Source organism: Neopsephotus bourkii, unplaced genomic scaffold (assembly GCF_033783945.1).
Source record: "Neopsephotus bourkii isolate Nb327-2 ecotype Australia unplaced genomic scaffold, CSIRO-AGI_Nbou_v1 NB_54, whole genome shotgun sequence".
Taxonomy (NCBI): Eukaryota; Metazoa; Chordata; class Aves; order Psittaciformes; family Psittacidae; genus Neopsephotus; species Neopsephotus bourkii.
The window spans coordinates 250,413-273,548 of NW_026900571.1; the positions used below are offsets into that span (position 1 = coordinate 250,413).

Consider the following 23,136-nt stretch of genomic DNA (forward strand, 5'->3'; position numbering starts at 1 on the left):
CTTTACCTGTTCTTTGTAAGATGAATTCAAAATGATTGGATACCCTCAAGTAGCACATGAGGGGAAACAAAAATACCTGTCTGCAATAGACACTTCTGTCACAGAAGTATACAGAAGAAAGCAACACACAGTTTCAAGTCAGTTTAATGACTGCTCAAGAACAAAACTGACCTATGGAAAATAGGTAAAATATAACCTCTGTATTTTAACTTTAGCATCAAATGAAACAGTAAATTAGAAAATGAGAAGTTGAAAAAAAAATTGAATTCTTAAGATAAATCCCATCGTACAGATCTGTTCTCTGTAAATCAGCATTTCTGAATGTAAAAAATGTTATATATAATTTGATTTATTGCTATCTAATTCCAAAAGGACAACAGAAAAATACGGAAGGTTGATCTTCACATCTCAGAGTTGCCAAGGATAAGTTTTACAAAACATAGCGAGAGCTACAAGGCCACAGAAAAAATAAACATGCCATAATCTACAAAAGCTTCCCCAGGACATCTGCACAAATTCTCTAATCTGCACAGACAAAAGCACTACAATAAAAATAAACCATCACATAAAGAAAAATTAGTTTCTCTGGGAAATCTGTTAATTCACCAGGTTACTAACTCACATACTTGCATAACGGTGACAAACAAAGAAAATTTTTTAATCAGCTTTTTATGACATATGCAGAAAGTCACTGGTCTAAGATGCGAGTTTGAAATAATGGCTATGTCCATTTCAGTTGTTCTTCTACCAGTCTGTGGTGGCATGGGAAGCTGTACTCAACAAAAATGAGAGGAACCGACAAAAGTTTACTAAAATTCACCTTAAAAAGATGGTATCTGCCATCGAGAATCTCTGCACTTGGTCTTACTTCCATAGTATTGTCTTCAGCCTAAGTTAAATAACACATTGCCCATTAAGAGACCATACAACTCTAAAGTGTTGGGCCACAATCTGAATAATGGTACAGACGCAATCTAGCTGTAGCTAGTCTGTCACACTATCCACACAAATTGCCAGTGAAGCAACAGAGGAACACACAGGAACACTCTAGGCTCAAGACAGGGAGTCAGGTGCAAACTCTAACACACACACTGAACTGGGCTGAACAAGCTTTTGACACACAAGCAACTTTACAGGGAAAAAAGCATCTAGAATATGGCAAAAGTTGTACTAATTACCGTAATTTTATTTGTGGATGAGGTAACTGGTAAAATTTCAAGACCCATTCGTATTCTTTTTTGTTTTTCACAGTAAGCTTTCCAGGTATCTTCATTGAATCCATAGTTGAAATAATCTGAGAGATCAGCCCCTTTAAACAGAAAAGCATAGTTTTTTTTAGGACATCACAAAGTTTGTATTTTCTTCACTGATCATACATACACATTTATTTGTAACATCAAAACAGGTTAGGTATTGAGCTAAAAAAATAACATGAAATGTAGGATATAGTCTTGCATCAGTAAACATAGAGTGTTCATGACTGAGACTATAAAACCATCAGAATTTAGTCAGGAGTAAGGGGCTTAGCGTCATGTCTCAGGAATCAAAAGCAGTTTCTTGCAGAATACCACAGGATATTATAATCCCTGTATCTTTACAACATAATACATTTAAGATCTAAAGGTTTACACTATGTTTAGTGAAGAACCACTCACTTTTGCTTGTTCTCTATTCAACTGCTTGTGTTGTTTTGACTCCAAGTTTCATATGATGCCACAAAGTATTTAAAAGAGTATGTAAAAGGGAGACCAGACATAACTCAAATGACAGAATGTATTTCAAATAGCTAACAGACCAAATACCTGAACATTATCACAGGCTTTATTTTCCATTTTGTAGACACTATTTGCATGGCCAGAGCAATATACAGACATTAGAGAAACCTATGTACAACAGCAAGATGCACTGCCACTAAAAAAGCAGGTATTAGACAAGTCGGGCTAAATCACTTGAGCCAGGCAATACACACAGGAGACTTATGGAAAGCCCATCTGGTACCTGCTGCTTCTTTAAAGCCTAGGGATGTCACTCTATGACAAGCAGCTACGTTTCATCATTCTTCATGCTCAAACCCGCTCGAACTATTTTCTGTTCTGCTTTATATTCTGCCCTATGACACAGACCAATGGCAGTAATCTCCAGAGAAACAGAGATTTCCAAGGAGAGTTCAGGATATACATGGATTATAAATACATAAATAAATAAATAAATAAGTAAAGGGCATGTTCTACAGTCTATTTCTGCTGATATGTGCAGGATGTATACTAGGAAACATGGCATGCCCACACACTCTGTAGCACAGCACAAAGGTAACAAGTAACTTAAATGCTTTTTCCAAATAACATTGTACAGTATCTTCTACCTATAGGGTACATAATATCTACATGCAGTAAACGTGAACTATTGTTAAAATAACCTACTGAATACCTACATATCAGTTAATGTAAACAAGGGCATTACCTGGCTTTCTCCAAGGTTTATCCTCAAAAGAATCTAAATCTACTTCCAGAAGTGGCACACCATTTATACTCCCTGGTGCATCCAGATCTACCCCTTTAACTTTTGCACCTGTGAATAGAAGTTAGAGAGTTAGAGTTTTAACAGCTGTAATACACTTAAAATAGCAATAAAAAGTCAGATTTAAGTTTATCAACAAGTTTTGGAAGTGAAAATTATTTCATTAACCTAAAACAATCAAACCTGTTTTTTTCACTTTTACTAATATTACCGTGTCAATATTTTCTTACCAGAAGATCCGTAAGTTCGTCCTCCTCCTGTCTTAATATTGAGATTCACAGGTGCTGCTCCATAACTTGAAAGAAATCAACAAAAAACTGAGTTAGACAGATAAAACCCTTAAAACAGAAGAAAACACAAGTTAGCTAGATCCAGAAACAAACTGGACTCAGGCTCAATCACCATCCTGAACCTCTAGCTTTCCAAGCTGGTAACACTGTAAAGAGATCAGCCTAGGAGGAAGAGAGTGTACCTTTCTATGCTCAGTAGCAACTTCTCCAACTAATAAACAGTTGTGAAGCAAGTCCCAGTCACTCTTCCTGAGTTGAAAGGTTAAAGACCTTCACAGAAACAAGAATGGACAGAACCAGAAGAAAGAAAGGAAAAATGCAGTTCATTTAGGGATACAGATGACACTCTGGGGATTAGAGTAAAAACTAAATAAATAAAAAAGGAAAGGGTTTAGACAGATTCTTTTCTCTTTTCATAACTATTGCATTTAATCCGTACAGAAGTGTAAAATTCAAGCATTTCTCTACAATGATTGAAAGGCTATTAGTTTCAATGTACTTCTAGCAAATCACAGTATCACAGTATCACACAGAATGTTAGAGATTGGAAGGGACCTCAAAAGATCATCTAGTCCAATCCCCCTGCCGGAGCAGGAACACCTAGATAAGGTTACACAGGAACGTGTCCAGGCGGGTTTTGAATGTCTCCAGAGAAGGAGACTCCACAACCCCCCCGGGCAGCCTGTTCCAGTGTTCTGTCACCCTCACTGAGAAGAAGTTTCTTCTCAAGTTTAAGTGGAACCTCTTTTGTTCCAGTTTGTACCCACTTCCCCTTGTCCTATCATTGTTTGCCACTGAGAAGAGCCTGGCTCCATCCTCGTGACATTCCCCCTTTATATATTTATATACACTAATAAGGTCACCCCTCAATCTCCTCTTCTCCAAACTATAGAGACCCAGCTCCCTCAGTCTTTCCTCATAAGGGAGATGCTCCACTCCCTTAATCATCTTAGTTGCCCTGTGCTGGACTCTCTCCAGCAGGTCCCTGTCCTTCTTAGACTGAGGGGCCCAGAACTGGACACAATATTCCAGATGCGGTCTCACCAGGGCAGAGTAGAGGGGAAGGAGGACCTCTCTCGACCTACTAACCACCCCCCTTCTAATACACCCCAGGATGCCATTGGCCTTCTCGGCCACAAGGGCACAGTGTCGGCTCATGGTCACCCCGTCGTCCACTAGGACCCCCAGGTCCCTCTCCCCTACACTGCTCTCTAACAGGTCGTTCCCCAGCCTATACTGGAACCTGGAGTTGTTCCTGCCCAGATGCAGGACTCTACACTTTCCCTTGTTATATTTCATCAAGTTATTCCCCGCCCAACCCTCCAGCCTGTCCAGGTCTCTCTGGATGGCAGCACAGCCTTCTGGCGTGTTGGCCACTCCTCCCAGCTTAGTGTCATCAGCAAACTTGCTGATAGTACACTCAATTCCCTCATCTAAATCATTGATGAATATATTAAATAATACTGGTCCCAGTACCGACCCTTGAGGCACTCCACTAGATACAGGCCTCCAACTAGACTCCGCCCCATAGACTACAACTCTCTGGCTTCTCTCCTTCAGCCAGTTCACAGTCCACCTCACTATCCGATCATCCAGACCACACTTCCTCAATTTAGCCACAAGGATGCTGTGGGAGACCGTGTCAAATGCTTTGCTGAAGTCAAGGTAGACCACATCCACTGCTCTGCCATCATCCATCCACCGTGTTATTTCCTCATAAAAGGCTACGAGATTGGTCAAGCATGACTTCCCCTTGGTGAAGCCATGTTGACTGCCCCTCATAACCCTCTTATCCTTGATATGCCTTAAGATGGCACCAAGGATAAGGTGTTCCATCACTTTCCCAGGAATGGAGGTGAGGCTAACCAGTCTATAGTTACCCGGGTCCTCCTTCTTGCCCTTTTTGAAGACAGGAGTGACATTTGCTTTCCTCCAGTCCTCAGGCACCTCTCCCGTTTCCCAAGACTTGGTAAAGATGATGGAGAGCGGTCTAGCAATGACCTCTGAGAGTTCCCTCAGCACCCGCGGGTGCATCCCATCTGGACCCATGGATTTATGGATGTCCAGATTGCTCAACTGGTCTTTAACCCATTCCTCATCGACTAAGGCAAACCGCTCCGTTGACGTGTCTTCATCAGAGGTCTCAGCGGTACAGGGCTCTTCAGGATTGCCTCCAGCAGAGTAGACAGAGACAAAGAAGGCATTCAGTAACTCTGCCATCTCTGTATCTTCTGTCACCAGGGCACCCGTCCCGTTCATCAGCGGGCCTACATTGCCTCTGGTGTTAGTTTTATCAGCCATGTATTTGAAAAAGCTCTTTCTGCTGTCCTTGACCCCTCTCGCCAGCTTTAATTCCAAGGAGGCCTTAGTCATCCTAGCAGCTTTCCTACATCCTCTAGCAGCAGCCTTATATTCTTCCCAAGTGGCCACCCCTTCTTTCTATGACCTGTAAACTCTTCTCTTCCACTTCAGCATACCCAGCAATTCCCTATTTAGCCACGCAGGTCTCCTGACCCTCTTCCTTGACTTCCTACGTGCCCAACCTGGCCTTGAACGCTGCCAGGGATGTGGCATCCATTTCCCTCCGAGAGCTGTTTCCTGGTACACCCAGACACGATGACAAGCAGCCGGCAATGAGCTACAGCAGGATGGGGATCCCTGTGCCCCACATCCCCTCCTCAGCCCCAGGCGGCTCTTTCCACCCCTCCAAAGGTAGCAGCAGACCCAGCACTTGTGGCTCCATCACTGACATGAGCTAACCTGGGCCTCAGCTTCCTCCTGCATGAGCTGGTTCAGGGGCACTGCAGCAGCCATTGGGGAGCTTTATCCCTGCACAGAATGGCATGAAGGGGCTGTAGGGGAACCTTGAGGCCCTTCCTCCTCAGCCATCAATGGGGCCTGGTCCAGCACAGCCTGGGCTATGGGGCAGCCATGGATCAGGGGTTGGGGGGGCCAGGACCCTGTTCCCAGGCGCTGCTGCCCAGGTCCCCTGAGCTTGTGCTCATAATGGAGCATGTTCTATAACCAGCGGGCAGAGCTGATGTTGGAGGGACAAAGCCAAACACCCCGAGAGAGGCACCTCTCCTGGCCTCAGGCTTCACCTCGGGAAACAGGTTGTCGTCCACCTCACACATGGAGAGGAAGATGAGTGCCATGGATTGCACCATCTTCAATGAGCTTCGTCTCGAGGGGAAACTCTGTGATGTGATCATCAGCGTGGATGGCATCGAATTTAATGCTCACAAGATCATCCTCTGCAGCTGCAGCCCCTATTTCAGAGGGGTCAGAGGGGGATGGGTGGGATTGCCTAGCCTGGGTCAGCCGCCCTGGTGCTTCCATCACTGATGAAACATGGATAAAACCCCACGGCCTCCCAGCATGGCTAATGCTGGTACCGAAACGGGTGCCCAGGGGATAACGGGCAGGGTTTAACCCAGCAAAGCTGGGTTTGCCTCCAGCACTGCTTTGGTTTTCCAGGGCTTTGTTCACCAGAAGCTGGAACAGGGCCGAGAAGACGGTGTACAAAATCCCTGGGATTTCACCTGAAATGATGAGGCTCATTATCGAGTACGCCTACACCCAGACTGTTGACATCACCACCGAGAATGTGGAAAACCTGCTCATTGCCGCAGACCAGTTCAATGTCATGGGCATCGTCCGGCTGTGCTGCGAGTTCCTAGAGTCCCAGCTCTGCTTTGAGAACTGCATCGGCATCTACAGGCTGACAGAGTACTACTACTGCCCCGAGCTGCGGGAAGCAGCCTTCCTGTTCATCCTCCATCACTTCGAGGATGTCACCAAGGTCTCCGAGGAGTTCCTGGAGCTCTCCGTCAGTGACCTGAAGAACATCATTGAGAAGGACGAGCTCAACGCGACGGAAGAGGATGCCGTGTTCAAGGCTATCGTGAAGTGGATTGACCACGACCCCCCGAATCGGCGGCACCACATCGCTGAGCTGCTGAGCAAGGTCGGTGCTGACGCAGGCTCTGCAGGGCCACAGCCGTGCCGCTCCTCTTGGCAGGCTGGGGGAAGCTCCCTTTCACAGCCTCGGGTTCTTGAAGACCCTGCGCTGGGCCCATTTCCTCACATTCAGCTGCTTGTAGCAGCCAGGAGGGACCAAAGTTCACAGGGGACGTTATCTCTGCACATGCAGAGCCTCTATTTGCGCATGAGCCACGCAAACAGCAGCAGGCATTAGGGCAGTTTGAGTCTGCAAAGAGGAGAGCCTTGTGCCAAAGCAGCAGCAGGCTCCCCGCCATGAAATCAAGCGATTTACCCCTGCAGCCCCCTTTCTGGACTAGCTATAAGCGACACATTGAGTTCTCTGGCTCTCTTACAGCAAAACCATCGAGCATGGCGGCTCTCCCACATGGACACCATGGGGATTCTGCCCCTAACCCCCCCTTTCTGTGCTTTCCAGGTTTGACTGGCGTTGATGCAAGCGCAATTCTTCATGAACGAGGTCAAAATGCAGGAGTACGTGGCGGAAAGCCAGGACTGCTGAGGCCTCATCATGGACACGCTGAAGGAGATGGACCACGTCAGCGTGTAAGGGCCCTCTTTCCCGGCCTCCGCCAGCCCGCTCAGCCGGCCTCGCCTGCCCTACACCATCCTGTTTGCTGTCGGGGGCTGGAGCGGGGACAGCCCCACCAACGCCATGGAGATCACCCATTCTTATGACTAACAGAAAAGTATGTAACATTTTGCTTTCTTAAACACTTGAGAGCTTTATTCATAAGGATGTACTCAGAAATCTTGATACTGGACTGATACAACTACATAAGGAATTACAGTACTGTTCATTTGGAACAGAGAGCTTGCTTTCACTACCATTTGTGTATAACGCAGTTCAACTTCACAGGTGGTACAAACCCATGAACATAATGAGATTAGCATGTAATTAGAAGGCAGTATATAGTTTACAGTACCAATTCCATGCAGTTTTAGTTTACATTCAAGTACAATCAGTATAAAACTAACACAAAGCATTTAACCTTCTTGATCTGCTATGCTGTATTTGTGCATGACTTTGTCAAACAAATCCCGTGTTTTTTCAAACAGCAGTTGACTACTATATGAAAAATCATTTAATCCTATAAAAGGAACATGTTATCCTAAAGTTAAAATGAACAGCGATGTTGAGTTTGTTTTAGATTACTGCCTTTCCATGAACTTTCTGTCCAATTGGCATAGAAAAAAAGGTTTTTCAGAAAACAACCGTTTTTACATAAAACTTTCTATTCTAATTGCATTTAGCATCATGCACTCATTGTTTTATGTATTCTGGAAAGAGCACCAGCAAATACACTAAAGACATAAATCTAGTTTTGCTTTTCTCCCACAGAATTTGAGGTTGCTGCCTACACCACAAGTATACTGCAAGTTACTGAAAGCAGACAAAGAAAGAACTGAAAGAACTGCTATTTCTTATAATACCTTTGCACAGTTAGTTTAGGATATGAAATACTGAAAGTTTAAAAATACTATGTTTCAAAAATGAGTAAATCACTTGCATTCTAAAGTTAAGAACACAATAATATACATGAGTCAGACCTACCTGCAGACCTGACATAATTCTAATAGGAATGATGCCTTTTTAATGCTGGTTTTAATAAGCATAAAAACATAAGGATTGCCAAGACAAACAAGCAAACCACTTCCCTCAGCAAGCTTCCATGTAATGAAAAATAGTATTTCATAATTTGGGGTAAAAATTAACACTGTTTGAAAGAGTTCAGTGAAAAACAAGTCTTCTATCAAGAGAAGGAATACAGAGCAACAACAGTAGCAAAAAAATTTTTATATAGTACAAATGCCAAAACCATGATATTGAGAAATTATCTCCAGAGACTGGCAGCTCCATCCTGAAGTACATTAAATTCTTATTTGAGAACATCAGTAAGACTTGAAACCATTGAGGTCCAATTAGAACTGTCTCCACTACAAACAGAACTAAAGAGAAATGCTTCTAATGTTCTCCATGGTTACCGCTCTACCATTTGCACAGAAATATCGCTGTCACACTAACAACCCTAAAAATATCATGTAACACAGCTATTCCATAATTAATAACACTCAACTTTACAAACTTAATACTATTATTTCTCAAAATCTGAAAACAATTTAACTAGTGTAACAGCTCTTAACTCATATAAGAGCTCTTCCATTATGACATCTAATCGACTTTGTTTCACTTTTTTTCAAATCCCTATATCCTTAAAAACATTTAAAAAACCTGAAAAAAACCCAAATCCAAGCTAAATTGACACTAACTATGCATACAATTTGCTGCTGACTAGTATTAAAGAGCCTGAATTAATAATTACATGCAATCGTGGAAGTTCCCCCAGCTAATATTTGCAAATAACTTACCCATACTGTGGAGCTCCTGTTTTAATATCCCCTATGGTGACTTGAACATCATCTTCATCATCATCACTATCACTATCACTGTCATCATCAGCCTCTGCCACCTTCTACAAAAGAAAAAGTCATGCTTAGACAAAAAGCAGTCACTTACCTTTATAGTGGAAAAATAATCCAGTCAAAACTATCTGTTCTAGAAATCTCTGAGAGGAAGAACTCCTTCTTCTAGACCTAGTACTGAGTATCATTAAGAATACACTTAGGAGGCTCATCTGATGAAATGCTACAAGTATCTGAGACATCTGCATCAAAAAGGGAACTATCTTTAATACTAAGGTCTGTTTCTGAAGCACGACATTTCCTAAATAAGCATAAAATAGCTTCCACTAACATCCTTCTTCCCTCCATCTAGCTCACACATACTAGTTTTACCTTGTCAGTGAGGAAAGAACCTAAAAATATGCAAGACTAGCCACTTGCCATCCCCAATTACATGTCCTGAGTAACTGAAATGGTTTTTCCAGTTGTAGACACTGCGCTTCAGAAAAATCTGTTCAGTTCCTAGCATTAGTAAACTATGTAAAATGCTTGAGATTTTCAGTGAACAGGATAAAAATACAGATACAAAAGCACGCTGCCTGCTGTTCTGGCCCACAGCTTTCAAGCTTGCTGATAAATAAAACTGTCATGCCAGTCTACACCAACAGCTCATGTAGTACAGCATTTTTGGTTTGTTTGGTGTTTTGCTTTAGTTTCCCCCTCCCAGAGACCACAGAGGAGAGAAAAAAAAAGCCAGAGCAAACGTATATGATGTTCCACCCTAACACTCTTTCAAGCTGCTGATTATTATCAGCTCAGGGAATTCCCTAAGTCAGTTATGGTTTGTCTTTTTAGTAACCCCTAATAGATCCTTCTGTCAAGTACTTGCCCAGAATTCCCTTGGACTCATATAAACTCCCAGCAGTGATACTCTCTTTGGCAAGGCGCTCCATAGCACTGTCTACTGCAAGAAAATCCAATCTAATTTCTTTCTTTCTTTTCATCCTGGCTCCTACGACTTTCATTTAAAAGTTACAGTTCTCATGGTAAGGGACTGTGAGGAGTCAATCCTTATTTATAAGGTACATACATGATTTTGTTAGCCTCCACCATATGCTATATATGCTTCCCTTCCTTGGTTGGAAAGTCCTTATGTACTCAGCCATTCCTTGTATGGAAGCTACCTCAACCACTCTTCCTCTCTGAACTTTTTTTCAGTTGAAGTAGTCTTCACAATAGCACACAAAATTCGGGTGCAACTGAACCATGAATTTATGGTGGAAGGATATCTTTAATTTTGTTCTGTATTTATTTTCTACAACATCCCAAAGTTTAACTGCTTTTTAGACTCCATACAAGCACGTAACCACCAGTTTTGTGGATCTTTCTATGTACCTTAGTGAGTCCCTCCTAAGTGGCAATGATGACCTCAGAGATCACCATTTTATTTGTAAGCCTCTTTTCCTCCCATAAACATCACTATTCTTTTTCTATACAGAATTTCAGTGACCATTTATTAACCAGTCAGTTCTTCAGAGATAGTCCTTGAATAACTTTCTAATATCAGAAAACCTGTAATACCACAATTTGCCCCTTTTTCTAAGTAATTTATAAACACACTAAACAGCACAGGTTATGCACAACATTCCAGTGAATCCCCACTGGAGGTGATCCTCATTCACTGCCTAAACTGAACTTAAGACTTTTACCCTATGTTTTCTATCTTTTACACGTCAATTATAACAAGGGACTCCTCCTATAGCTGCTTACTTTTCTTAAAATCCTTTGGTGAGGAACTTATTTAAAAAAATTTTTGTGGAATCCAAGTGAACTTTATCAACCAGATCACCCTTATTCACATGCTTGCTGAATCCTCCAGCAAGAGTCTGAACATACCAAAGTCAAGTTGATTCTGTCCAGGTAGTCTGAAGTTTTCCAAGCATAGCCGAGCTCTAACCCTTACCTACTGTACCATCGCTAAACTTGCCTGGTACATAAATTAGACAAAAATAAGCAGCTGTGCAGAAGATAATATACTGGAGTACAGTTCATCCTTGCTATACAGCATTAATATAATTTACGTAACAATTAAGAGTATAATCTAGGGGAGGTAGTCTGCATCAGTATAGATATCCTGTAAATGACAGCTGAACACAGAATACAGCCTTCAATGCTGCACAACTGAAGACAAAGAGTTCACCAATCTCCCACACCCACTCAGGCAACCCACTCAGCAGAGGGCCATTACAGATACATTGAACAGAAAATAAAATTTTGTCTGGAGCAACAAAAGCCGATTTCACTTACAAACAATGCTTTCTTAGTTCCTTCCTCACGGAAGTAGTCTCCTTTTCTTATTCAACCAGCTTGAACACCACCCATTTTTCTAGGTTGCTGCTGACCCTTCATATGCACCTTTTAACATAAAGTTCTCAATTCTGTGGAGATATTCTGATGATATCCTAACAACACTAGGCTTTATATAGGTGAAAAATACAAAGAGAGGGAAGTATAAGGGAACTGCTCCAGTGAGGATTTTCAGAAGTATTTTGAAACTAGCAAGTCTTCTCCCTGTACTTAGCATATTAAACCCACTTATAGGATTAGCATCAGCACGAAGTCTTTGGTGTGCTGAAATTAAGAGCTTTTCAGTTTAAACAACTAAAATAGAGTTTTAAAGTTTTCCCCCAACTTTAAGTAGTTATAATATCTTTCATAAATAAAGTATTAGACTTACTGGAAAAATATATATTTTTGAGAGGGCAGTCCCTAAAATTTTCACAAATATGAGAGTTGTTACTGCATCACTTAAGAGAATTCTTGCAAGATATAACCTAAATATCCCAGTTTAGTAACACTACTCTTTTTTCATAGAAGAGATTTAAACCATTTCCATTCACAATAAACTGAAGCTTTTTATCAACACTGCAACTGTAAATTTCATTTCCTGCTCCCTTCCTCCACCCTACTAACACTGAAGTTCTGACATACTGCATATAGAAGACTACTACTGAGCCAGTCTGTTTTGCTGCCTCTGAAAGGCATGCATAATTCACCTCTTAACCCATATTTTCACACAGTTTGGCAAATGCTGATTGTTCAACACACACAGAAAGACAGAAAATGATCAAAGGATTTTATTTTCCTATCAGTGAGGAAAATTAGAGAGTATCATTTTGAAAACATGTTTTTGAGAAAAGGCAGCTATCTTGAAGCACCGCCTTTCCCTGCAAAGTAAGGAAGCATTATTCATCTATTTTTTGTAAGTTGGATTTAAAAAGTGGACTGAAGCTGAAAATTGGATTTCTTAACTTAGTAATTTCTACAGAGTTTCTGCAGATAGTGTCTAACACCTTTCAGAAAAGAAAAAAAAAGCAGCATACATTTATGCATTAAATTTAATGATAAGTCCTAGCCAAATTATGAATACCCCATAAATCAAACCAAATTAAAGCAGTATTCCAAAAACACATTTAAAACTACCGTTTTCACAACGCCATTTTCTGCAGCTTCCTCTTCATTTCCAGGTGGGGGTGGAGCACTTAAACAAAAACAAACAAAGATGAAAGTAGGTATCTATGCACATATTATTCCACATGATAAAAAAAGCCTTACTACATCATTCTGGAAAAGACCCAAAGTTCCAGCTATCTTCTGCATTAATTAAAATAATTTATTAAATGAATTTCTAGATTCATGTAGCTTCATATTAGCAGGATAATGTTTAGCTACCAGAAGTCATACTAACCAGATGTTCACAGAATAGAACAGTTGCAAGTGAAAAGGCACTACACCTGGATCCGCTTTGGAAATCAAAGTGAAATGTTTCATAATATACGAAGAATAACAGTTTTATTATTTTTTGCCCCTGCAGACTTTTCAAAGACATAACGGAAATTAAATAAATACTCACAGGTAATGTTGCACTGAATTAAAATTCCAACATCTACATTGTGAAATTTTCTTCCACCATACAGAATAGCTACAATTCAATGATTAATTCAATTACATTTTAATTGTAGACGTTTTAAAACTACTTGTCCATCTAAAGTGAACAGCACTGTCAAATCCATGCGAACAAGCTGTGTCACTGGGTTTACCTACTGCTGCTTATTTCACAGCAATGTTTTCATTTCTACGGTTCCATTAACTGTTAGGATGTTGCACCACAAACAGCAGAGTAAGCAAGGAGCCATTTAGAAACAATATTCTTTCACTGAAATAATATCTCTGAAATGGACTGAGCAACTGCCAATTTTTATTGAACAGAATGATTTTGATCCCATCTTCTGTTGGCAAAATACCCACTCGTAAGTGTTGCACCAGAGCACCAATCCACTTCATCACCCATTAAAATAACAGGCTAGTACAGAACCTGAATAAAACCTCATAATTCTTAAGTATACCTGAAAAAGGCCAAAACTAACAGTCCAGAGACCAAAACTTTGAACAGGTAAAATGTCACCGAACTTCCCGAGTTCCAACACAGCTCATGAGATGCATATACTACTATTTGTTTTGCTTTTTAGTCCATACCATGTATTGAAGTAACCAAATGTCAAGCCAGACTCTGCTGACCACTGTTTCTAAAGATCATTTTGGTTGCCATGCAAATGATTTTCTTAAAACAACAGTAATACTGACAAAAGTGCCAGGTCAAGAAAAGGTACCTGGACACAAGGAATCAACTGATATGGAATAGCTTCCAAATAAAGAGCAAATAAATAATTGGAATTCTCTGTGCTGCAAGAGATTATGCAAGATAAATGCAACAGAGGTCCACAAAACTGTTAAGTGACATGGAAAAAGTGACAGGAAACAACTCTGTTTCTTATACAAGAACTAACGGGAAGTGACTGTACCAGTAGCTGCTTCAAAATGAGATTCTATGTGGTCAAGTGGTAGAGGTCATTACTGCTGTATCACTCTTTCCCTGTCAAAATCTGACATGAGCTAAAAAAAAGGCAATTGAGCAAGCTTATGGTCAAGAAGTCCATCAAAGTTAACTAAATTCAAGAGTTCTTGAAAAAAATCACTGCTGACTGGAAGCATTTATAAAAAATAAAAATTCATGATTTCTTGCATTGGCTTCCCTTCTATTAAATGTATCTTGACAATCAATAATTTCCATAGTTCACCAATGATTTTCAAAGGAATATCTTTGTGCTTTCCCTCATATAGCTCCTTATAGCTAAAGTAGGCTGCCCCAAATATTTTCAAAGTTTTTTCCAAATTTCCTTCAAAAACTCCCTTACTAAAAAAAAACCCCACAGCCCTCAAACCCTCAGCTGACGTGTTATGTAACATGCACATCAAACTAACTGATAATCTTCTATTGCTTCTTTGTATTCTTTTTGTAACTACACTGTAAACTCTCTGGGACAGAGACTGTCTTTTAATTTCTGATTTACCTCTAACAAATGAAGTCCTGATCCATTACCGAGACTGCAAAACACCATGATTAAAGAAATAAAAGAACTCTTGGCATTTTGTGAGGAACTACTGATCTCCATACAATTAAAACTTCAAATAACTGTTATACTCAAGCATCCCAATTTCCGACGTAAAACCATTTCACAGAAAAGCCATGCCATTCTAACAGAACAAACATACTATGTTAAGGGGATTTTCAAAGACACCATAGTGTGTTCAGGTGCTATGGACTTTAATGCAGTTGGGATAAGGAATGTAATTAGTAACTTTTTTGTGCAGCCGTGCTACAGGGCTCCCATTTGTCAAGATGCTCACCTAGGTTTTTCTTCCTCTGGTCTCTCTGCTTCATTTTCATCTACCACAAGAGAAAAGAAACACAATAGTTAAGAATAAAATCCCCTTAATACCCATCATGACAGAGATCTTGCCATGCAGATGGATTAGGTAACTCTTCAGTTTATTGAGACATTTTCATAACATTTCAATTGTGTTATCAGTAGAGCAGACCTCTGAGCACTCCCAGCACTCAATGCTCACAGGTCTTCTACATTGGCAGGATTTATTTACAAGTTTCGTTATGATTTCAACTTAAAGTCCCTGAAGTTGTGAACAAAGTTTATGCCCTAAAGTTTAAGGCTGCTTCAGTACTTCAGCGCCGGGAGGCTAGGCAGGGGGTACTGAGGAGTGCCTAGGCCGCCCCAGGGGTGAGTGTGGGGCAGGAGCGCCATGCGGGAGGCCCAGCATGCCACGACCTGCGCAGCCAGAGCAGAGGGGCCGGCTGGCAACCGCCCGTGGAGGAGGCGGCAGGGAGCCGGCACCGTCGCGGCGGGGAGGGGGTCGCTCACAGGCCCGGGACAGCACCACCGGAGGGCCCGCCAAAAGGAGGTGACTGAGCAGCCGCAGGGGTGGCGGGGCGCCTTTAACCGGCCGCTGGCTAGACCAGCTCGGTGGGCAGGTGTGGGCCGCGCTCAGGCACAGGCCGGCCTGGCGAGGTGGCGCACGCTGCGGCCTACACACCCCCTCTCCCTCCGCTATGGCTGCCAGGGAAGCGAGCCGGGCCGGCGTACGGGGGAGGTGGGCTGGGAGCGGGGGTCTGGGAAGGTCCGTACCGCCATAGAGCCACTCCTCCTCCTCGTCCCCGGCGCCCCCACCGAGATCCGCCGACAGCCGCTCCACCTCGCCGGTAGACATGGCCGCCTCCCGCGGGAGGCGAGGGCCCAGGCCCGACGGCGCCTGGGCCTCTCGCCGCTGGGCAACACCACCGCGCTGTCCCGGGCCTCCGCCGGCGTCTCAGGCCGCAGCCGGGCGGTGGCAAGGGGGTCTGCGAGCGTCCCGCCGGCCCAACGGCACCGCTCGCGGAGGAACCGCCGCCGCCTGCTCGCAGCTTCCCCTCCCCCGCGGAGTGAGTGACACGCACAGGAAGCGGGCCCGGCCCGGCCCCGCGGCGCCCCGGGCACGGGCACGCGGGAGGCGGCCCCGGCGGAGCCGGTCCCGCTGCCCGGGCCGCTCTGGCACGGCCGGTGCCGTTTCTGCGCGCTGCCAGGCGTTGTTACTCACCTCGGCTGTGCCTTCCCTAGTCGCGGCGTGCTTGCCAGAGCCGCGTTCACTTCCCCTCGCTGCCCTTTGTGTCCGCTGCTCGTGGCGGTCCTTGTGCTCTTCTGCAGCCCCAAGCGCCCGCTCGTCATCCCTTCAGCAGGGCTCACTGGCAGCGTGGCGATCTCCGCTAGAACATCCTCGCCCGAACATCTAGCCTCTGCTAGAACATCCTCCAGAAGCAGGACTTGGCCAAACACATGTACAGTCCAGTGCTGTGCTTCTGCTACTGGAGACTGATGGCAGCTGCCAGTGGGGAGCGTAACCACGGGATAAATACGCTGTTACTTTTACTAGTACTGTCTTAGCCTCAGCTCAGGGACTCTCCCAGCTGGAGGTAATATTTTAGGTTTAACAACTCCTTATAGATTTTTTTCCCCTTCCATAAATTGCCTAGTTTTATTTTTAGCTCCTGTAGGAGTTTAACATTCATAGTACTCTGTGAATATACAGAGTGTAACTACACATTTCACAAAGAAATTGCTCTATTTTAAAAGTGGTGGGAAGAAGCAAGCTATTTTTATTGATGATTTTCTCACCTTACATCTGTGAATGGTGTATTAACAACTGCAAGATTCATTAGAAAATTTAAGTACAGCAACTGTCAAAACAAGTTTTGACCAGATGTCTAGACAAATGGAGTCTTCACTGTCTTAGGATGTTTGCTAAAACTAAAGAAGGGACCCCTTTTTCACAGCAGGACAGCTTGTGAAAAAGTCAAGTATAGAGGGCCTGTGTATATTAGAAACACATCATGACTCTGGGTGGGGGGGAGCTGGTTCTTTGAGTTGCCTGCATTGTGAACCTTGGTTTAAAGTTTCATATATGGCATGACATTTCACTGGAGTTCACATGGACAAACTGCCTTCTCAAAAGGCATTTTTCCCCCCCTGAAATGAAGTGTTTGTGTGTTGTGTCCAGATGAGGAAGTACGGCATAATTGAGTAGGTTTTCATCATGCAATTGTGAAGTCAATATTTTCACCCAAAACATTTTTAAACACTTGCTTGTCATAAAATCAATTTGTATTGTAGTACTTCTTACTTGGCATCAGCATCTTCCTTAATTTTCATTCTGGTTTTGTTTACTTGGCCATTTAACACACTTCTGGCCAACATTAAATGATGCAGTAGAACTCTTGATTGCAGATGCAAGAAGAAAGAAAATATGTCTGTGGAAAACACCACAAAGAGAAATCAAGAGCAGGTGTAGAGGATAAAATCTCTTAAAAAACATCAGTCAAAACCTCAGAGCAGTGTTCCTGGTAGAAACCTTTAAATAGACATCACATTGAGCTAGTGGTGATGTAAAAATCCATCTTGAGCAGCTTGAACACTGGAAGCTGACTCAGGAAGGTTAAGGCCCAAAAATAGTTGCCAGCATTCTGTCTGTCCCAGGAAGGTCTTTACCCACCTCTGGTTCTGGTTGGACAGAGAGGGTGCTTTGAACCTGTTTCCTGCTTTTCTTCTGGGGACAGAGTGCTGGCCTAGATAGCATTTCAACTTCTGCCCTCAAAGGTGAAACCTCCCACAAGTCCCAGTCTCTGGAAAGGACCTTGAAGGTTCTTACAGCTGCACAGAGCAAGAGTAGCTGTTGAGGCCTGAACAAAAGGCTTCTCCCAAGGCCCTGAGTAGCTAAAAGGCTAAGGACAGAAGATGACATCTTTGCGAGCTGCATAAACATCTTAACTCACAGGCTGCACTCCAGAAACCCACAGCAAGATAGCAAGTTTATGGGAACCCTTTACTACAGTTCTTTTTCTATCAGAGTAGTTGTAAATTTGCACATAGGAGAAAGTACGCTGTAAAAACTACTTAGATGATTTTGGTTTGTAATTTAACCACTGTGCTTCAAACTGATTAACCTTGCTTTGTCTTCTGGCTGGTGATCCTTTTTTTCCCGCATCAGAATATGCAGAACTAGTTGTAATCTATACGATATTTATAAAATAAAAAACTTGTTTCCTTAAAAAAGCATCTGCTGTTTTGATGCTATGTCTGAAAAAAACACCCAGCCTTTCCAAAAAGGTAACTAAAGGGTTGAACGAGCCATAATATATTCAGCTTTTGTCCATGGCACTCAAGCATAAAGCAAAAGGTCAGAGATAGATAATCTCTGAGGTAATTCAATGTGAGAGGAGGGTAGTTCTGCACAAGTGGTAAACCATCCCTGATCCTTTCTTTGCATGCATCTTTCAAATCAAAATAATCAAGAAGGGCTACTAACTTACATATTTTTAGCATCATAAATTTAATGCTGCAAGGTTAAAATAACAGATCAGGGTTAGAACAGCACAAGGACCAATGTCTGAGTTTGGAAGAGGGACGAATGCATCAGGGTAGGAATGAGCATGGAGCAGACTGGAAGGATTTAATTTCATTACTGGAAATCTGGTGATTCCATGTTACTTATGTTTTTCAGTGTTCTGAAACCAGCTGAACCTGCAAGAGACCTCATGAGAACAGTTAAAAAAGTGGATGAACCAATTAAATTATTTATCTTTATGTAATTGCTGAGAATCCCATTATGTTAAAAAAAAAACAAAAAAAAAAAACTCTTTATTGTGAAGAGGCCCTAGTGAAATACTACACAGATCACAGATTTGCAAGTGAGCCATCCATTCTCTGGGGAGAAGTGTGGGGGGTGGAATGTATCAAAACTGTCAGAGACCACGGGAAGGAGAAGCTATAGCAGGCAATTAATGGCTAATTGCTTGTAAGCATATTAATATCGTGTAATTTTTGCAATAAATGATCCAGCTTGCACTCTACCTCTGGGTCCGTGCCTCCATCCTCACAGAGAAGAAAGTGTAGATACATATTATGGCATTTTTTTCTAGCTAGCTTTGAAGCTGATTCTGAGATCAAGAGCTTTTCAAAGGAGAATCACCGAATAATAGAATCAACCAGGTTGGAAAATACCTTTAAGATCAAGTCCAACCGTTCCCCCAGGACTGCCAAGTCCACCACTAAACCATATCACTGAGGGCCTTTTGAACACTTCCACAGACAGTGGAACTGTATATCAAAAAAGATTCATTCATTACAAGAGAATATTTCTTGTTGCTAGCTCATGAATGCCTAGATTTGTTAATACTAACACAGGAAATACAGAATTATAGCACAGTGAATGGTGATGGAACTTTCACTTTTCCAGTGCTGTAAATTTAAAACAGTATCAGCAAAACAGTTGTTTTCATGGTATAACAAAAGACACCACTGCCACACGAAGAGGTAGTAACGTAAATAGTAACAGTGATTGGTTTAACATTTACCCGGCAGAAGTATACAGCCTGTGCAGGAAAACGTCAGGTAAACCTTAACTGTCAGTGCTCAGACGTCCCACCGGTACTGGCCAGGGCTACACACTGGAGTGGTGGTCCTAATACAGACTATAGATGAGAAGAACGTTTTAACGCCTGTCAGCATTTGGCACAGCCAGCAGAAGGAAGGGGCCCCCGCCCTCTCTCAAAGATACAACCCTGTTGGTGCTCTCGTGGTGTAACAGACCTGGGCGGGGGTTAACCCCAACGGACACCAAGCCCCAGACCGGGTAGCTGCTCAGGTGAGATCACACGGCCCGGCCCGGCCTAGCCTAGCCCGGCCTCACAGCGGGAGCAAAAGCCGCACCAGCGCCGTTAACCCGGCCGAACCACACAGCTACCTGGCCTGACCCCGCCGGCTCTGTCAGGGAGTGCCCACCCCTCCCGCCGGCCGCAGCCAATCAGAACCCGATACGTCATCCCTCGGCGCCGCCGGCGCGCTGCGCACGTGCGGTGTGTTGTGGCTGTCAGCGCTGCTTGCCGCCGCCATGGCGGTGCCGGTACCGGAGTTGCAGCGGGTGTGCCGGCAGGCTTGGGAGCCTGTGCTTGCCAGGGCGCGCCAGGCCGTCGTCCTCCTGGACGCGGCGTCCGCCGAGGCGCTGCACTGGGGCTGCGGTGGGGCGGGAGAGCTGCTGGCGGCGGGGGCGCTGGCCGTCAGGGCGTTGTCCGCTGAGGCGGTGGCGGGGGCGCGTGTCGTATTTGTGGTGAGCGGGGAGCTGCGGGGCGGCACAGCCGCTGCCGTGCGCGGTGTGCTGGGCCGGGGCGCCGTGCGGCACTGCGTGCTGGTGGTCGGCGGCGAGGAGGAGGGTAGCGGCCCTGCCGAGCTTGAGGAGACGCTGCAGCGGTGGATGGGGGAAGGTGGCCGCGCCGAGGTAGTGCTGCGGGGCCCTCCACTCCTCGCGCCTGTCTCGGCGGAGCTGTGCCTGCTTCCCAGCCTGCCGGCGTTCCTCCCGCCTCTGCCCGGCACCGGCGGGCCCAGCCCCGCTGAGGTCGGTGTGGGCGCCCTCCCTGCTGAGGTGCGGGCGGCGGTGCGGGCCCTGGTGGAGGACCTCGACGCTTTCCTCACCGCGATGGGCCTGCGGGAGGAGAGCTTCGCCGTGGGGGCCCTCAGCAGGGTCGTTGCTGCTGAGCTCGCAAACTACGCCCCAGCCAGGAACAGGAGGAGGATGGCCACCAGCAAGGCCGCCATCGTCTTCGTGGACAGGACGTTGGACCTCGCTGGTAAGAAATCCACTGCTGCTAGGGGCTGTCATCCCCACGGACCCACATCTGCTCCATCGGGAGGGTTTTTATATAGTTGCAGGAGTCCTAGGAGCATGTTCAGCACCATGGCCGAGGTGGCTGCTCGTATGTGCTTGTTCCCCACTGAATCATGGAAATAGTGAAGCAGAAGGCTCTGACAGAAACAAGGGTTTGTTTCTGCACTTAACTGTGCTGCAAACTAGAGACCTTAGCAGTACTTGTGTGTCATCCCGAGGTGTGAGGGAAATGGTCTGCGTGTTTCACATTGTGCCTTGTGGGTATTGCGAAGCACCAGTGTATCTACTTACCAACATTAGCTTTATACTGGTGTAAATATATATACATCTTGTATGCACTTAGCTGTTTATGTATGTCTGAAAGTGTCTCTGCATGTATATAGTTTTTATATGTTGTGCTTTACACTTGGTCTTTGAGTGAAGCAGTTGCACATGGCTGGTGGTGTTAACTTGGAAAACATTATGCTTGAGTGAAAGCAATACAGAATTGTTTATAGAACACTTTCTGGGAAGCAAATGAGCGTAAGAATGAACCATATGGTGAATTTAATTCTGCCAATTAATGCAGAATTGACGCAAAAGAAGCATAGAAAGTGGTATGAGAGTCCATTGGGAAACTGTCAGAAGGAGAATGTTTAGTATTGTAATCAACTGTCAAGCTTGTAAGTGAGGTAAAGTCTTTCAAGCTGGTAAGATGGGATCATAAGGGCAGAAAGGGAAGGAGTGGTTGAGCGAGTCGCCAGCAGGGTGATGGGCCAGTGACCCAGGAAAAGTTTGAAATAACCGTCTTTTAGAAGGAACAGTAAACTCGAGTAGTAATTGATATGAAAGTAGCTGCTTTTGCTTACACCATCATATATACCTGTTGACATATACAGTGTGTGGGCCAGGTTCTGTTTTCATTACCTGCACTCAATAATTCAACAGTAATTGTAGCAGTAGTACTCAATAATTCAGGTCATAATTTTGCCATCACAAGCAAGTGCTTGGCACGGTTTTGCACCTGCAGCTCATCTGTTTATTAATTTTGTTCTGCCTTTTCTTTACCCCCTTAATTTTGGCTTTGTGTATCCTTGCAGTGCTGTAGGATTCATAGCTCTCAACAGTGCACTGAAGGGCACCTGTGAATCTGGGTGTTTAATGTTGTGCTGCAGGAAGATTGCTGGGAGGCCTGAAGGAGTGTGGGCTTGGAATGAAACCATGAGACAAGTGTCTGCTTAAGGTGGGAAGAAGTGAAATTGGATGAGGATTTTTGTACTCAGGTGGTGGGAAGAATTAAACATAAGAAAGGGAACTGGAAATTGTGGGTGATAGGTTGCTGCCTGACAAGGAGTCTGTTGAGGAGGCATGAAGAGAGATAATTGGTGCCAGCTTAAATCTGGGAAGTGAAGTCTGGGACCTTGTACTCAGCAGGAGGAGAAGGTTTTTTGGAGAAAACATCAGGGCTGTGATAGGGCAGCTGGGGGGGGGGGGTGTGTGGGGTGTGGTGTGTGCATCAGCTCTTGAAGTAAGGATGAAAAATTAAAATATTATTTTGTTAGGAATATACTCTTTAGTAGCTGCAACTGAAACCAAGATCCTCTCGTGCAGCCATTCTTTCATTACCAACAGTTGTCTCCAGAATTCATTGACAGTTTCATTGAGGCCTTCTTATGCTTTGGACATGGTACTGTACTCTTGCTATCAAGTACAGTGCAAATTTAAGGAAGAAAGACCTAGTGTATTTCAGAAGTAAAGCACTGTATGGACCTGAATTTAGTGCCACACAGTGAGAGTTGTTTCATTGGTTTGCCAGTGCTGTAAAAAGTACATAAAAAGAACAGCATATCAGTTATCAAGAGGTAGGAAATGGAAGAATTAAGTTGTACCTGAAACCTTTATTTTCTCAGGTGTATTCAGCCTTTTATGTACTCTTTCCCTTGGCCTTCTCTGACTTTGCTGCTTGGCCTTCACGTGAATGTGTCTGTTGAAGTTCAGCTTTACACTCTGTAAAAGCTAAAGCTTCCTATTTGCAAGTTTCTGGCTTGGTATTGGCAACTGGGCCATTGGATTTATTTTTTTCCCCAAGCTATGATCTATATTTGCAGGCAGCAGTGTAAAAATAAGTTTTGGGGTTTCTTATGGTTTTATTTTGGTGTGTTTGTTTGTTTGTTTTTTTCGTTGCTGGTTGATTGTTTGGTTGTTTTTTTTTGTCTTGTTTTGTTTTGTCCAAATAGCAGCTCAGTGCAGTTGGAAGTCTTTGAGGTTGACTGTCATTTGCAGCTCATTTCATGAAACATTTTAAATCTTCCTTCTCTAAAGGTGCAAGATTTTGGAT

General features: G+C 43.8%; 3 protein-coding genes across 8 annotated transcripts in view; 2 read left to right on the forward strand and 1 right to left on the reverse strand.

Annotated features, from left to right (window-relative positions):
• Nucleotides 1–16,071, reverse strand: part of FIP1L1 (factor interacting with PAPOLA and CPSF1) — a 46,992-nt gene extending 30,921 nt beyond the window's left edge. For 3 of the 6 annotated variants that reach the window (XM_061352557.1, XM_061352545.1, XM_061352520.1), the window contains exons 1-8: nucleotides 15,755–16,070; nucleotides 14,961–15,000; nucleotides 12,696–12,753; nucleotides 9,180–9,283; nucleotides 2,748–2,812; nucleotides 2,461–2,568; nucleotides 1,179–1,309; nucleotides 821–889 (exon numbers count right to left, since the gene is read on the reverse strand). In XM_061352557.1, the coding sequence (XP_061208541.1) occupies nucleotides 821–889; nucleotides 1,179–1,309; nucleotides 2,461–2,568; nucleotides 2,748–2,812; nucleotides 9,180–9,283; nucleotides 12,696–12,753; nucleotides 14,961–15,000; nucleotides 15,755–15,836 (657 nt within the window). In that variant the 5' untranslated portion in view covers nucleotides 15,837–16,070. Of the gene's footprint in view, nucleotides 1–820; nucleotides 890–1,178; nucleotides 1,310–2,460; nucleotides 2,569–2,747; nucleotides 2,813–9,179; nucleotides 9,284–12,695; nucleotides 12,754–14,960; nucleotides 15,001–15,754 lie in introns of all 6 variants that reach the window. The other 3 variants (XM_061352528.1, XM_061352536.1, XM_061352567.1) reach the window with 3 other exon arrangements.
• On the forward strand, nucleotides 15,835–16,395 carry LOC133211803 (uncharacterized protein C10orf95-like). The gene has a single exon (XM_061352436.1). It carries the CDS (start codon nucleotides 15,835–15,837, stop codon nucleotides 16,393–16,395), a length of 561 nt encoding a protein of 186 aa, XP_061208420.1.
• Nucleotides 16,396–19,998: 3,603 nt separating this feature from the next.
• SCFD2 (sec1 family domain containing 2) overlaps nucleotides 19,999–23,136 on the forward strand; it is a 191,775-nt gene continuing 188,637 nt past the window's right edge. Inside the window, exon 1 of the mRNA XM_061352578.1 lies at nucleotides 19,999–20,781. Coding sequence (XP_061208562.1) covers nucleotides 20,049–20,781 — 733 coding nt within the window. The 5' untranslated portion in view covers nucleotides 19,999–20,048. The remainder of the gene's footprint in view (nucleotides 20,782–23,136) is intronic.

What these genes read in the sequence shown, in the direction of transcription:
- LOC133211803 (XM_061352436.1), top strand. Translation starts at nt 15,835, where the DNA reads ATGGCCGCCTCCCGCGGGAGGCGAGGGCCCAGGCCCGACGGCGCCTGG.